Here is a 15,638-nt window from a genome sequence, read left to right as displayed (position 1 = left end):
TTTCTCCTTTTAAAATGAAAACAGCGCTGCATTGTTGGTTATTTACAAGCAAAAAATGACACGGATAATGGCCATTGCACCCTTAGTACGGTGTTCACTAGAGAGTAGAGAATGTACGGGTACATTAGTGGCATGGTGGCACAAAAAATGAGGAGACAGCAGTACGTCGGTGACACTGCAAAACTTAAAGGATCCCTGCAACACCTTTTATAAAATATGCAGAGCGTGCCTGGTAAAAGCAAGTCTCCATGAATGTTTTTAATTAAATGTTTTTGAGAGCCCTTTGCCCACATTACATCATTGACAAGCAAATGCCCCTAGTACTATGCCCTCGTAGCTTGACTAAGCATGCTTGTCTACTTGCTCTCACATTCACTTTATTTTCTCAAGGGCCCCATACGCAGGGCATCACATAAGGGGTGACAATAACAGAAAACTAATTCATAAGGATGACGACGTTGTAGAAAATGTGGTGGCTGCATCACTGAGGACTGATGGACTAGTGATAGCTGCAACACTGCAGGGAAGGCCATATCGGACAGCTGCCATATTAAAGAAGAAGGACGCCAAAAAGAGGACAGCAGTATGGGCACAAAGCTGAGCTACAATATGCAAAGGGATATGCGTGCAGCTGGTGAAACGTGAGGGGCCCGTTTCAGGGGACTGTAGAAAAACTTATGAAATAGCGACGTGCTTGCAATTCGGCAGCAACAGGAAAGAATTCGTAAGTTGGATTCTGCCTTTACTGAAGATGTACTGATGTCATAAGAGTACAATGAATGTATAAACCTAGTAGCTTGGTCCTGGAGCAATATAATGGCATTAATGATGTGTATGTAGTGACAGCTTCAGGTTTCTGCCGAGTATTGAAGCTTGGTGTTGATAATGGTCTTGTAAGTTAATAACTCCACATGATGAGGGGCAATAAGCAAATGACATTTCAAAAACCCTACATTTCGGTTTGTGGATGAGACGATGTTAGTCACATGCATACACCCAGTCAAGATCAGAAAAAAACCATCATGCCTAGGTACTTGTAAGAGTTAACAGCTTTTATAGGCATATCAGTGACTATGTGGGAAAAGATGAGGAGGTTACGATGACATGAAATTGATATCCCTTTACATTTCATTTGGGTTTAGAATCATTAGCCAACAGTTACACAAGTTTGCACAGTACGCACCTATGAGCGTGCACTGCGCATGTTTAATATTAGACCTCTAGAAATAAGGCGGAAATACCGTGATTACTTATTCTTTGTATAAACTAATTCACAACCACTTCTCCGGTCCGAGGCTACTGTCAGCTGTAACATTTTGCGTGCTTCACCCTAACTTGCGTAATCCTAGAATTTTCTATGTGAATTCCTCTTGCACCTCTGACACTGCAACACATCTTGTAACACAACAAAATACCTTGCGTGATGACCTTGATATAGTATTCAGCTTTACTATTTGCTCATTAGCTGACTTCTGTCTTTGATTAATTTAATTTTTGTTCCACTTTGTACAACTGCTGTTTGGGATATTCTGTCTTGTTTTTCGGTTTTATGTTCTTTATGTAACACAAGTGCACCAATATTAAGGCGTAAAGCTGTTCTGGGGAAATTTCAGAAAATAAATAAATGAAATGAAATCCTGAAATATTTGGTCATTAACATTAGCAGGCTATTGGTAAATATCGCAGTCATTGGCAGATATACGAATTCTACAGGAGGCAACGTATCAACTGAATGCTGAAAATCGTACAAGACACCACGCATCTATTCTTCTGATACACTGTCATGAGATCTCTGTGTGAACAAATTCTTTCACGCTGTCAGTTTACGAAGTGGAGGGATCTTCCAATTTCTGTCTATGTTTTACTACAACGCTCATTGTTCTCCTGTAGTTTTAATCATGGCACATTTGTCTAACCAATGCAAAAGGCTGAAAACATAAGCAAGCTCTTATTACTACAAAAGTGCGTTATTCACTTATTGTTTAAAATGAGTGGTTCAAGAAAATGCATATTGTAAGTGTGGTTTTGCTTTATCATTTCAGAATATCCTACTCATATGCACTGCATACAAATAAGAAAGACAACACATTAGAAAGCCTCACAAAGCTTGATGTTAATTACGTTACATAACCTGATTGGGGAACTGTCAGTCGGTGCCAAATGAATTACTAAAAACAAGTGCCGTGATTTCAGTCCTCTTCTCCTGTTAAACTTCATAATAAACATTGGCAATGATAAAACAGCAACAGGGCACATAATAATTGTGCAAGGAAGCCTTCCTGGCCCTGTGTAACACCACTAATGCTGTTTGTTGGTCAGATATGATGCCTACAGAATGCTTCTATTGCTTGCCAAGCTGACTTGTTTGCCGGCAAGAGGAGTGCGGGTGTCGTTTGAACGCTGCTGTCATCCTGTCTGAACCTTGATTTCTTCACTGTATGTGAGGTGAGTCTGTCTGTGAATAGTTCATTGCCATTAGGCTACAAGTGTAGACAGTGAGCTGCTGAATGAAGAGAAAAGATTAAACTAAATTTACTGCATCCAAATGTGTTCCAGGGCACCCCTGAGGTGAAAGTGCTATCAAGATTAAACGAACTTGTAAGAACAACATGCCTTTTCAGCCTCCTGTAGGTGACGTCATTGGCAAGTTTGAGCAAGTTGAAAACACGACCGTCATCGCCATCGAGTGTGTCACGGCCTTCATCGAAAGCAAGTGTGATGTTCACAGCTGCAATGCTAGAAACAACACCAGAGCAAACGACCTCCCTGGCTGGATCACTTGCCACTGCCACACCAACAATATCACCTACAAAAAAGCAAGAGTGCAGAAGTACTCGTAATGTAAAACACACTGATGTGCCAACTTGGATCACTGCCTTGTAAAGAAACAAAGCAAGCAGCATGGCAGGCAGAAGTGACACAAACAACATGAAGCAACAGACAGGCAATACAGCACCATTAAATTGTTGCCATTGTTTTGTACAAGATATGTGCAATGATGCCAATGAGTGGGCTGCTGAGTCGGGTACAGATTGCAAATTGATATGGAGGCATTTTCACGGCACTGCCACACTTTTGTCTGGAATTCTGGGCAGCGATGGAACGAAATCAATACATGTGCTTTTCTGGCAGATTTAAGAGGAAATGCTGGCAAAAAGCATAAGCCACAAGAACACACAGGCCACACAATATTCAGCCCGGTACTTTGAACCTAGCAGCTGCTGTTAGTCCTCTTTTTTGTTCAGCAGCATGACCCTCGAGAATTCTTGACAGATTTGTGAGCTCACATCTGTTCGCAGTGACATACGTGATAAACGGCACACCTATAGCGACGTCTCGCTTAAGCACTGCACATTGGCAGTAACATATATGTGGACCATGCAAACACACACACACACACACACACACACACACTATGATGTAGGACCCACTGTTTTACGGCAGTCAGATACTGCAAACCTTACAGAGACGCATCTTTTTGTAATTAAAACATACTCTTGGCAAAACATTCAATTAAAATGACAAAGTATTATTTGCAATGCTTGCAAGGAGCACCTGCATGTGTTTTAATTGAAAGGCTGCGTGCTAGGCTATCAAACGCATCTGTTAAGTGTTTGTGACGCAGGACCTCCCACGATCACACGTAAGAGCAGCAAATGGCAAAAAAAAAAATAAAACACCAATGCGCGCCCCACCGTTTGAAAAGCGATGAGAGGGCAGCGGTGCTCCGTGGTGACAAGAGCGAAACTTGCAGACGGTCCTTCCGTATAGGCCGGTGTGAGCGGAGTCGACGACTAGCTTGGCGATGCAGAGACCTTTGCTCTGAAGTTCCTTGACGGAGTACTTCTCCTGCAGCTTCCTAAAGATAAGCACGAAAGCACAGTACGCATCGCAGCGTACTCGGGTGGCGAACGAGAATCGGCCGGGTAAATCACTCACGCATTTTGTTCGACCTCCTCTTCTCGTTCCAGTTCCAAGAGCGCCAGCTGCTTCTCGACATATTTGTCCAAGCTGCTTTCCTGCGATAAACAGCTACGAAGTGAGTGCAATTCTTGTTATTTTTTCAAAAGAAATGTCACTGTGAGCGCGACTTGCCTCCTCATGGTCGGCGCTGCCATTACTGTCGCCGCTTTTGAGCTTCTCCATTGCTGTCATGTCGAAGTCATGACTCGCAAGGCGAGAATGAGGTCTTCAGAACTTGGCAGACATTGTTTTTAGAGCTCAATATGCGCGAAGATTCTGTAAAAGAAGTAAAGCAGTAAAGGATAGCCGCCGCTCAAAGGACCGAAACCAACTGCTGTGGCTGTTTAGACATAGCCGCAGTTGAGCCATTGGCTGAGCACGCAACTACCGTGCGCTTGTGCCTCTCTAGTCTTACAAATATAACTACTATTAATGTAAATAAATACTCAAATTTTGTATTTCCTTTTTGATAAGAATGCTAATAATAGTAACTGATCTCATTGATAATGTGGCTGCTGCGTTTGACGTGCTTCAGCCCATAGAGTTTCTCAATATAGTGAGAAACATATAGTGGTAAGCATAGAGTTTCTCACTATAATGTAGTGAGAAACTCTATGGTGGTAAGAAACATAAAGTCATAGAGTTTCTCACTACATTACCTAGAGGGAAATCTGGCGCTGCTGCGCTGTGGTATGCATGCATGGGAATGCCGATATATTGTGACTTCGGATTAGCCAATTCCTCCTTTACTAAAATGGAAAGTGTCTGCGTTCACCCGGTCGACGGAACGCAGGCGTTAGGTTCACCCAAACGTCACGTCCGGGATGTCGCATTCATTCTTTGTTTTTCGCGTCCGTGATGTCACATCCGTCTTTGGTTTTTGGCGGCAGAATGGCAAGCTCAAAGGTGAGCTACGCTGAAACAACTGGACAAAGATGTGGATCGTTTATTTTTCGGGGCTTGTGCTAGCGTAAGCTATCGTAAGTACTTCACTTTTCCATTCGATGTGCCTCTACTATGCAAACCTACGCTTTCGGCTGCCTGATACTTCATTTCCAGGTTCCTTACCAGCTTATTTTCCTTGTGACGCATCCCGCGGACCGCCGCACCGATCAGCCAGTGCTACAGCGTTCGTTTACATAGTAATATGAGCCTTTACATAGCAATATCGCTGCGCTGTCAACAGCCATTCTCTGGTAACCTTTCTCCGCAGCGTAACGCTCGAGTGCTCTGTGCAGATGCGACAAAGGTTGTGTATTGGGTCGGTATTTGTGATTTTCTAGAAAGAAGCTTCATTACAAAGTGCATGATCAGGCTGCGTGGTCGTCCATTCTACTAGAGCGGGACAATCAATAAACGATACAAGCATGGACATACACATGCTGTTGCCAAATAACCCTTATGGTGGGTCCATTTAATACTGGTGATTTAATCGTGGATGAAGACTGGGATGTTCTCTTTATGTGCTTGCTTAAAAGTATGATAAATTGAAACGTGGCCAACAAATTTTACTAGTGTTATAAGGTTTTGTGAGAAAGGGTGTTGTGTATTGCTTTGTAACGAGTGACTTTTAAGAGTGTGACATTGTCTCCCATCGCACGTGTATATCCCGGCTGGAAGTTATGTTCATGTGCTCAACAGTGCTTCAGGAACCCTCTGAGCGCTTACACATTGATATTACAGCCACTTGTGAATTCTGGTCCTAATGTAAGCATTAAGGGGTTTTAGCACTCCTCTTACTGATAACCTTAGACGTTAATTCTATAGTGTATATTGTTAACTGACAAGCTGGGTCTGGTAAGTTTTACATCTTGACACTAAGAACCTGTGGCATGATGAGTTTGCGCAAAAGAACAGTGTAGGTGCCATCATATATACATTCATTGGCATTCACGCACACTATTGGAGGGACTCCAATCTACATTAAGTACAGCGCAATCGGCGCCAGTACCAGTGGTTGCTCAATGTGTGGTTTGGAATCTACGCCAGTGCAATAATCAGTACCATCTTCAATCACGCACTGACTGGACAGCGTTATGTGAACGATATCCTTGAAGGAGCGGTTGATGAGCTTCTCAGCAAAGTCCCGCTGTCACATCTTCCACTTCTGCTGTATCAGCAAGATGGGGGGCCACCTGCATGCAGCAGCAGCCGAGCACGAAACTGGTTGGGTGCTACTTTTCAAATAGATTGGAAGGCACGAGCCTGTAAATAGGCCGGCTAGGTCACCTGACCTCTCTCCGTTAAGTTTCTTTCTTTGGGGTTATGTGAAAGATTGTGCCGGACGTCAGATTAGACGGATGTCAGATTAGTTCAAGGTAAGGATAATGGATGTCTGCCATAGAATTCCGGCATCGGTCATCAAGAAAGCCACTAAAGGTGTGATAAAATAGACAGTACTGCGTAGCTGCAAAAGGAGACCTATTTGAACACGTCCTCTAGGCTGATGTTCAACGGGGCTTACGAATTAATCGATAGTAAGAGCACGCAGTTTTTTTTTTATGTGTGTGTGTGTGCCGACATTCTGATTGCCAGTTCGGCTCATAGAAGCGGTATATTTAATTTCGTGAACGCATTGGTTTTGCCTTTTCTCTACAAGTTGGTCGCTTTCCAGTCTGTTTATTTCGCTTTTATTTGTTGACACGAACATGTTTTTGCAGCACGTATACACTTTCATGAAAAATAAGACGCTCACTTTATATTGGCTTTGGTCCGAAGCAAGTTTCTGGTGTGAAATATAACTTCGCCCGCACTCTTTCGATGCGGTGCGAGCAAAGTCTGGATTTTGAAACATTCTGTGCCTATTACATTGCTCTTCACATTTCGTGTGTGGTCAGAGCTGCACTTTGGCTGCGTTATCAAGGTGCTTTTGTTATCATTTATCAGTCGACCTTGAGAGAGAGATAATAAGTGTGACGTAGAGAGAAAGGAGAAGCTGCGAAACCTGCTGTTGGGGCTCCTTCCGTACCATTATCAAGGTGGTGCGCTGTCTCTTCGGGTTTGTGATAGGCAATGCAGTTACTTTCAATCAGCTTATTTGAGGGCACTGCTTTATGATGCGGGTGAGAGTTCACTCACATGGTGTTTTTCATAGTTCGTGAGGTTATTTTCCAGTCGGTAAAATTGTACGCAATTAGTATGTGGCTGAAAACACTGCAGTTAGATGTCATTTTGGGATGCCAACAAATGCCTCATTGACACATTGAAAATTATGAGAGTACTTCTCGAGTTAGATAATTGTAATTACCAAATTAAATCTCAGTAACGAAAGAATTACTGGCTACTACTCCACTTTACTGGAAACAATATGCACTAGGTTTTCTTCGAGTAACGGAACTGTTTTTTTTTTTTTTTTTAAATCTTAGTGCATGATAGCTGTGGAACACTCTCTCTCTTCATCCCTATACCCCTTTCCCCAGTGCAGGGTAGAAAAACGGACATGCGTCTGGTTAACCTCTCTGCCTTTCCTCCCTTCTATTTCTCTCTCTCTATAATTCACTCAGTAACCGTAATGAGGCCAAGCCAGATTCACTCGAAATCAGAATCAACAGCAGTCATGTGCGGCAGCACTTATGCTCGGACTAGCAGAAAAATAAGAGAGGCTGCAGTTTTGCAGAAAGGCGAAGCAGTGTTAGTGATAGCCAAGTATGCGACAATTACACGAAGGAAGATTACACCAGCAAGGGGACTCAGGCTGTGAAATTGAACTGTCTCCTACTATGAGGTCTTGTATATACTTAGCGCCGTCACTTCAGCGCTGAAGTCTTCGAGGTCAAGCGAAAGTTCTTGAAGTGCAAGAAATATATATATATGTATGTATCGTAAGGAACTGCTTTATTCCAGCCAAGCTCGGACTGCTACCTCGAGGATTAAACTGTGCTGCTGGTGATGATATATGCAGATGGAAAAGATGTGCCGATGATGAAGTTGAAAGTTAGGCATGTGTTGTGCCCATGCTAATTCTCTCTCGCTGTGGAAGCGGCCGCCTGGCAGCGCGTAAGTACTATAAAATGCGTCGAGTATTTGGTTTTAAGCGGGAGACATGCACTATCTCTGTGCCACAGCAACGGGAATCGGGTGGCGTTCTAACAAACGAGACATGGTAATTGACAGGTGATGTCTGCTCAATGACCGTGGAAAGTCGAATAAAACACGAGAAATTTTTTGCATAAGCCAGGAATGCACACAGGAGTCCAAAGAACTTCGTCACCAGGAGAAAAAGTCACAGCACTGTGGGTCCAGTCGTAACGAAACTTGCGAGCGTCCTGGGAGACGCCGGTGTTAAGCGGGGCGAGGCGTCTGCACTCTGCGAGGCGAGACACAAACTGTTCCAAGAAAGGAACTGATGGGGGTACAGGAGTCGAAAGGAATGATATATCAAGAATGAAACTTGGTGAACAGCCATAGATGGAAAAAAAATGTTAAAAGCCAGCAGTACGTTGCGTAGCCATGTTATAGGCGAATGTCATGAACAGCAGGATTGCATCCCCGTTCGTGTGGCCAGGGTGGATGTACGTACATCGCAATCATGTCAGAGAGGGTATGGTGAAAACACTCCGTCAACCTTTTTGGTCTGCGGATGGTAACTGGAAGTCGTCTTGCAAATTGTGTTAGAGGCGCACAGAACTTCGGTAAGGATAGAAGAGAGGAAGACTGCTGCGGTCACTGAGGAGAACGCGCGGAGCGCTGCAGTGTAAGATAATGTTGTGTAGAAAGAAATCGGCGATTTCAGCAGCAGTCCCGGATGGTAGAGATGCTGTCTCCGCATAGCGTGTTGGTCTATGGCCGTTGCAATCCAACAATTTCCATGTAAGGTCATGGGAAGAGGACCGTACAAGTCTATTCCAACTACTTCAAAAGGCGAAGCGGGACAAGGCAGAGGTTGTAAAGAGCCAGAAGGAGCTGTTGGGTTTGCTTTGACAATGAACGCAGGGTGCAACATACTTTGCAACGGCTGAAGATGGGCCAGGCCAGGAGCAGCGACTTCATATTCTGTTGTAAGTCTTGTGGTAGCCTAGATGACCAGTCGTCGCATGATCGTGAAAGGCTTCAAGCACCTCACATTGCAGAGAACATGGTATGACCGGGACCCATTTGTTGCCATCGATCTGATAAATGTTGCGATGTAAAACCCCATTGTGCAGCTTGAATTGATTAAGTTGTCGACGAAGTCTGGCATTTGGAGGCGACGAAGAATCTTCCATGCGTTGGAGAATAGTTCAGCAGTATGGGTCGACGCGTTAGTGGGACACAAGGACAGATGGGCTGTCGTGTCTTAGCCATTCGAGGGTTACAATGGGTAAAGCCGATGAAGAGGACTCGGGACGTACACAATCACGGAGAGGTTATGGTGAATTGTCATGATTCGGCAGAGGGTAGCAAGAGAGAGCATTGGTGTCTTGATGCTTCTTTGCAGCCCTGTAGGTGACATTGAAATCGTACTCCTGTAGGTGAAGCACACAGCAACCCAGGTGACCTGATAAATTCTTTAGCGATGAAAGCCAGCACAGTGTGTTATGGTCGGTAACGACTGTGAAATGGCGGCCATGAAGACATGGGTGAAATTTTTGCACTGCCCAACAGCAAGGCACTCCTGCTTGGTTATGGTGTAGTAATTTTCTGCACTGGTTAGTGCACGACTAGCATAAGCAATTACTCGTTTGCGGAATGTGTTGTCACATTGCAATAGAATGGCACCGAGACTGACTGCTAGCGTCGGTGTGAAAGATGGTGGGCGCGGTCGGATCAAAGTGGCACAGTACTGGGTCTGACGTCGGGGCATGTTGCAAAAGCAGGAAAGCATGTTCACATTCGTTGGACGAAACAAAGGGCGCATTACTGGCGAGGAGTTGATGGAACGGGGACGTAAACGTAGCGAAGTTGCATATGAAGTGCCGGAAGAAGCAAGTCCAGGAAAACTGTGCATGTCTTTTTGACGCAGTGGACACAAAATTCGAGGATGGCAGTAAGCTTCTCGGGGTCCGGTCGAATACCTTCTTTGCTGACTATGTGCCCCAGAACTTTGATGGCCTTGCTGGCCAACCTGCATTTGTGTGTGTGTGTGTGTGTGTGTGTGTGTGTGTGTGTGTGTGTGTGTGTGCGTGCGTGCGTGCGTGCGTGCGTGCGTGCGTGCGTGCGTGCGTGCGTGTGTGCGTGCGTGTGTGTGTGTGTGCGTGTGCTGAGCTGCAAACCAGCATTTGCAAGACAGGCAAGGACTTCATCAAGATGTTGCAAATGTTGTGAGAACATGGTTGAAAACACAATGTCGTCGAGATAGCACAGACAGGTTTTCCATTTCAAGCCACACAAGACTTATCGATCATGTGTTCGAATGTGGCAGGCACATTGCAGAGTCCAAAAGGCATCGCACTGAACTCGTAGAGCCCATCAGGGGTAGCAAATGTCGTTTTTGCTTTGTCGGATTTGGACGTCGGTATTTGCCAGTAGCCTGGTCTAAAGTCAAGGCTAGAAATATATTCAGCACCGTGGAGTGAATCTAGTGCATCATCCATCCGTGACACGGGGTAAACATCTTTGCGCACGATTTTGTTCAGCGCACAGTAATAGACGCAAGAACACACTGAGCTGTCTTCGTGACAATTGCAACGACATGAGTGTCAACAGCTCAAGTGACAGTTGATCCACAAGGCAACAGTTGGGGTTCGATTTGGTTTATTGCAGTAAGCAATGCAGACCCCTCAGAGAAGCGAATAAGGCCAGGGGTAATCAGAATTGCTCGAGATAGGGTATGGTCATATGGTAGAATGAATACGCCGCCATCCACAATGTTACAGGAGTCGACACCTATAATCTCTTCTCTAGGTGGCCAAAGAACGTAATCGGAAGAGGTGACGAGACAAATGTGTTCTTCGAGGTTAGGAAGAGAACTGCCAGTGGCATCCAGTTGTGTGAGGCGCTGACGACAAGAGATAGAAGCGAACGCCAAAGATAAGAAGTCCCACCCCAAGATGAGTTCATGGGTCACTCATGAAATACCGCAAAAGCAATGTGGTGAAGAATTTAGTCTACGGACACACGAACAGTACACGGTGCGATTGGACGAATAATAACGTTGGCCGCTACACAAAGAGAAAGGCCGGAGTAAGGCAATTCTTGTGTTTTATAGAGTCCCGAACAGTCGCATGGCAATAATCGCCAAGCGTCTTGTAACAGGGAGCCACCTCAGAATTGCACCAAACAAAGATGATGGATGCAGCCAGTCTTGCCAGATAACTACATTTTCACTATTCTGTATTGTTTGCATTTTTTGTGCAAAAGGAGTTCTCGCAGAGAGTTTTATCTTCAGTGGCCTTCAGTTGACGTCATCTGCTACAACTAGCACATAAGTTAACTCCATAGCACCACTAGGATGGAGACATTGTGTCATGGGATGCTTCCTTAAAAGTGGATAAGAAGATTCTAAAGGAAAAGTGTGAGATGGTCACAGTAATAACCAAGGCATTTGGCATGGGAATGACCCAGCTATGAAGGTATTATCAGATGTGGACAAGCATATAATACTAAATGGCGCCTTGCACGAGCCCCAAGTGTCAAATGTAATGAGTATTGTGCATTGAAAGGGCCAAAAATGTTTTGTACATGCAAGGGAACACTATGGGCATTTGATAGCAGTTGCTTAGATGTACCACATTAACAGGAACCAAACAAAACTCCCTTAGACATAAGCATGCAGCAAATTCAAGGACTAGATGAAGCTTCAAAGAAGTAACTGCATTTCATGTAGGATAGGTGTGAATGACTTTGGGCATGAGATCAGTGACAAAAACACTAAATGAATGCAGTACAGTGTCTGTATCATATCTTGTGCAGACCAAACTAGCCTGGAGTTTCAGTGTTCCTTGTCAGTTCATTTAAATAGGCACTACATTGTTCAAAGTGCAATATTGTTCTACAAAACATAATATGCAAGATGTAGCATGCTAACCCTCGTGGCTCAACAACTACTGAGCCGAAACCTCAATGAGCAGTGAAGCTTCCTTGTAATTTTCATCGTAACCATACTTTTGCTCTTGAAAGTGAACCTCTTTAGTGAATTTGCTTGTGTATTAATTTTTCTTTAGGCAAATATTTTTTATACATGTTAATGTCTCAATCCTGCTTTCTCTTTCCGGAGCTAAACAAAATGCCTCTTATTTCAATTTGATCTTTTGACCTAGGAAGCCATCATCTGGTGCTGTGTACAGCAAGCACATGCTTCGGGCAAGGAGGGAGCCAGCACCATATCTACATCAGCAAGAACCTCGGTGCTCAAAATAAACATTTTCTGTGCAAATAACTGTCTTTTTATACTTCCAGCATGAATTAATAAGTTTCTTTTGCCTTCACATGCAGGAAGGTTTATAGGAATAAATAGTGACTGTTGAATGCCCAGGAAAAGCCTTGAAGCCATTTTACTTGTACAGTGATAAAGTACATGTGTACTTGAACTTGATAGTACAGAAACGAAAGGCGAAGTAACAGGCAAAATGCTTGGGGCAGAAGTCGTGTAAATGGTAGATGAACACAGCTAATTGTGCTGTCCAGTTTCATTCAGTTTGATCAAGTGTTGCAAGAATTGCCTTCAATATGAATCATTCAGTTTAGCCAGCTAAAGTCGAACTCGTACAAACTTTGGAATGTCTGCTGAGAATTTTAGCATAAATGGTATGTGTGCATCCTTCAGCAGCACTACAAGCCCAATAAGGTTTTTGCGTTACTGTCCTCCCTCCCTTGGTATTGTGGCAGTGTCTACTTCAAGTGCTTGAGGGTATAATGGAGAATGACTCCAATTTGCTATAAATATGTGCAGTGTTGATGCAGAAATGAGAAGGCTATATAAATATGCAGGACAAGAGCTGGTAGGCCTGGTTATAAGCATGAATTAGAAATTTATAGACCAAAGGCAATATGAATACAATATGTTAAATTACATCCATACGTGGGAACTGCCCACATGAAAGGAAAGAAAGTGCAATACTTGCAACCTACCAACAGAAACATCAGTCTAGGGAAGGATTCTGTAAGGATACACTAAGTGGACTATTTCAGCACACACTGATTAGGTAGCGCTCTAAGTTGGTAGAGCAAGCAGCAATCGTCACCGTGGGCTCTTGTGCTCTATTCATTCAGCGTGTACTGGAATGGACAGTCCACTTAGTCAACACTTACAGACTAGCCCCCTAGGGCTGTCGAAGCAAGCAGTATATTAAGCTTAAGTCTGGAGTGCTACCTCCTACTTATGTGGCAAGTCCTCCTGTTTACCTGTTCCTTTCAACTGAGAGCTGAGCACCGCCTAGGTTAAGTCAGACAAAGCAACCAGCGTCCATAGAATTCAAACTATTACTATTTGCCCTATAAAAGGGGACAGTGGAGCCTAAAATGACACTTGACTTGGGCCATATTTTTCGCGATATGCCCGAGAATATTGGGATTTCCCATCAATTTTACCCTTCCTACATCACATAGCGAACAACCTGAAAACTTAACACTGTTGCGCACAGCGATGAAGGGTCAGGATTTGAGCGAGAAAACAACACACGACACCTGAGCGCAAACTATGAACTGTTTTTTTTTTCTGCAAGTGAAGCGTACATAAAGCCTACACGCATGCACAGGAGTCCTCTTCCCGGTCTACCTACACCCTCTATTGTCAGCGATTATGCTAATCTCTTTATTGCTGAGTGAAATAGACGGCGGGCTGACACATGAGCCCTGTGGGTCCACCTTGAGGTTTTATGCTTCCACGACTTCTCTTTTCATTTGGTTCCTACTTTTCAGCAGAATCATTGTCTTGTGATAATCACCAGTTGATAGTTTGTGCTCAGGTGTCGTGTGTTGTTTTCTCGCTCAAGTCCTGTCCCTTCGTCACTCCGCACAACAGTGTTAAGTATGTCGAACCAACTAGCCCACTGCACAATTTTCCTGAACTTGAAAACAATTGTAAACTAAAGTCCGTGAGAAACGAAGTGTTCTGCCATGACATACAGATTTATGCATGATCACTTTGCTATATAAAAATACAATTTTAGCCAACGTTAACAAAGAGCTTCACTTTTGGAGTTCACTTAAATAATGTCTGTGATGCATTGTGACAGTACGAGGTCCTGGAGATGCTACTGTGGAGATATGTCAACATTGAGCCTATTCCTGTTTAATCTATGGATAGATGCCTTCACGAAGAGTTGGAGAAACTGCACAATACAATGTTTTATATCACATGTAATAATTATGCTGTGATAAAGTGTACACGCTGAGCTTAATGTTTTAGAAAAGCTCAAGAAAAGGCTCCAGAATAGGTATGATGGATAGGCAACCTTTTATTTGGCTCTCTTCATAGTGAAGTCTGGACGCATCACCTCAGCCACACTTAGTAATATTTGTGGGCTCGTACTGCCCATGCCTTTACTGCACAAGTTGCCTTGGTGCTCCCAGTCTTGACAGGTAACACTTAAGCACCCTCTCATGCACATGTTTGTTTCAAAGCTACAGTTGCTAACTAAAGTAACTGCCACATGCGATTCTGTAACTCTAGACCTAACTGCAAAAATGCATGCAGTACTACGAGTTTGGCATGGAGTTCACATGACATGTGCACAACTTCAAATTTCGTATAGGCAACAGATAACTAACTGGTAACCTGTTAGAGTAACAAAATGGATGCCAAGGAAAATTCACCCAAAGCCTTAGGCAGGAAAATGAGGTGTTGTGATGAGATAAATAGCAATCACATTTGATCGACTGACTAAAAGCTGGCAGGGGTATTGCATTTGACATGATTGAAATGAGCTGCAGCATGGCATGGTAACTGTGGCAGCCTTTACAATGCCGCACTCTCTGAATTACACTTGTGTGCACCCATATGCTGCAGCGACCAACTGTTTTTATTCAAGAAAGCCAGGTTTGTGGTTCAGCACACATCATACCCTGGCAAACTCACTGATGAGTCAACTCCCTCAGATCATCCCATGAGTCTGAGTGAGCCCAGCTGAGCAGTATTTTGGCGAGTTTGAGCCCGAGTGAGCTCGGCTGAGTAGTATATTCTTATGAGTTCAAGTGAGCAGCTAAGTATGATTTTGGCGAGTCTAGATAGGGAGTTCCGATTATTTTGCCAACATATATATGGTCCGTGTACTTTCGAAATTCAGGTACGACACTTGCGCATAGGTTGGAAATTAAGCTTCTCGCCAAGTGACTACTGCAGAAATGATCATAGAGCTAGAGAAGAACGATACGCCTTAATGATGCAGCGTGCCGCGCGGGATCCATGTGTGCAGCGTGCCAGTGGATGGGTGCGTGTTTGGGAAATTAAGGGGTTTCGACCCATCCACAGATAATTTCCATAATACCTTTCTCCATAGTGTATTATTGCGATCGCAATTTTTGGACACCCCAAGCGAATTTTCGCCATCGCCCTGATGTTTGGTTTAAAGTCCAAGTGTGACAAAAATTATAGTGCCCCGTTGCATCCCACATGCTGGGGTTAATTGCGAATGAAAGGGTGCGAGGTTGAGCCGAGAAGGATGGCAGCTTTATGCGCGCTGTCCACGTCCCGTGATCAAGCGCGCGCTAGGGTAGGAGAGCGCGCGACGTCTCTTGCCCGGCCGTGCCCGTGCATATGGCTGTCCGCGCGCAGCAGAGTGCATATACACGGTCCGCGCGTGCCACATTTTTTAAAG

The 15,638-nt window shown here is 44.1% G+C and overlaps 1 protein-coding gene and 1 long non-coding RNA gene across 5 annotated transcripts in view; one reads left to right on the top strand and one right to left on the bottom strand.

Moving 5' to 3' along the window:
- Positions 1 to 4,337, bottom strand: part of LOC142560917 (DNA-binding protein SMUBP-2-like) — a 97,190-nt gene extending 92,853 nt beyond the window's left edge. The window contains exons 1-4 of one of the 4 annotated variants that reach the window (XM_075673339.1): positions 4,096 to 4,337; positions 3,940 to 4,019; positions 3,696 to 3,859; positions 2,614 to 2,806 (exon numbers count right to left, since the gene is read on the bottom strand). In XM_075673339.1, the coding sequence (XP_075529454.1) occupies positions 2,614 to 2,806; positions 3,696 to 3,859; positions 3,940 to 4,019; positions 4,096 to 4,155 (497 nt within the window). In that variant the 5' untranslated portion in view covers positions 4,156 to 4,337. Of the gene's footprint in view, positions 1 to 2,613; positions 2,807 to 3,695; positions 3,860 to 3,939; positions 4,033 to 4,095 lie in introns of all 4 variants that reach the window. The other 3 variants (XM_075673337.1, XM_075673336.1, XM_075673338.1) reach the window with 3 other exon arrangements.
- A 367-nt stretch (positions 4,338 to 4,704) lies between these two features.
- On the top strand, positions 4,705 to 12,410 carry LOC142560918 (uncharacterized). The gene is made up of 3 exons (XR_012823471.1): positions 4,705 to 4,943; positions 7,807 to 7,959; positions 12,141 to 12,410. It is a non-coding gene; the product is annotated as an uncharacterized LOC142560918 (long non-coding RNA).
- Positions 12,411 to 15,638: the final 3,228 nt, after the last annotated feature.

This window comes from Dermacentor variabilis, chromosome 10 (genome assembly GCF_050947875.1).
Source record: "Dermacentor variabilis isolate Ectoservices chromosome 10, ASM5094787v1, whole genome shotgun sequence".
Taxonomy (NCBI): Eukaryota; Metazoa; Arthropoda; class Arachnida; order Ixodida; family Ixodidae; genus Dermacentor; species Dermacentor variabilis.
The sequence above is the reverse complement of the archived record's forward strand: the minus strand, read 5'-3'. Positions and strand labels throughout refer to the sequence as shown.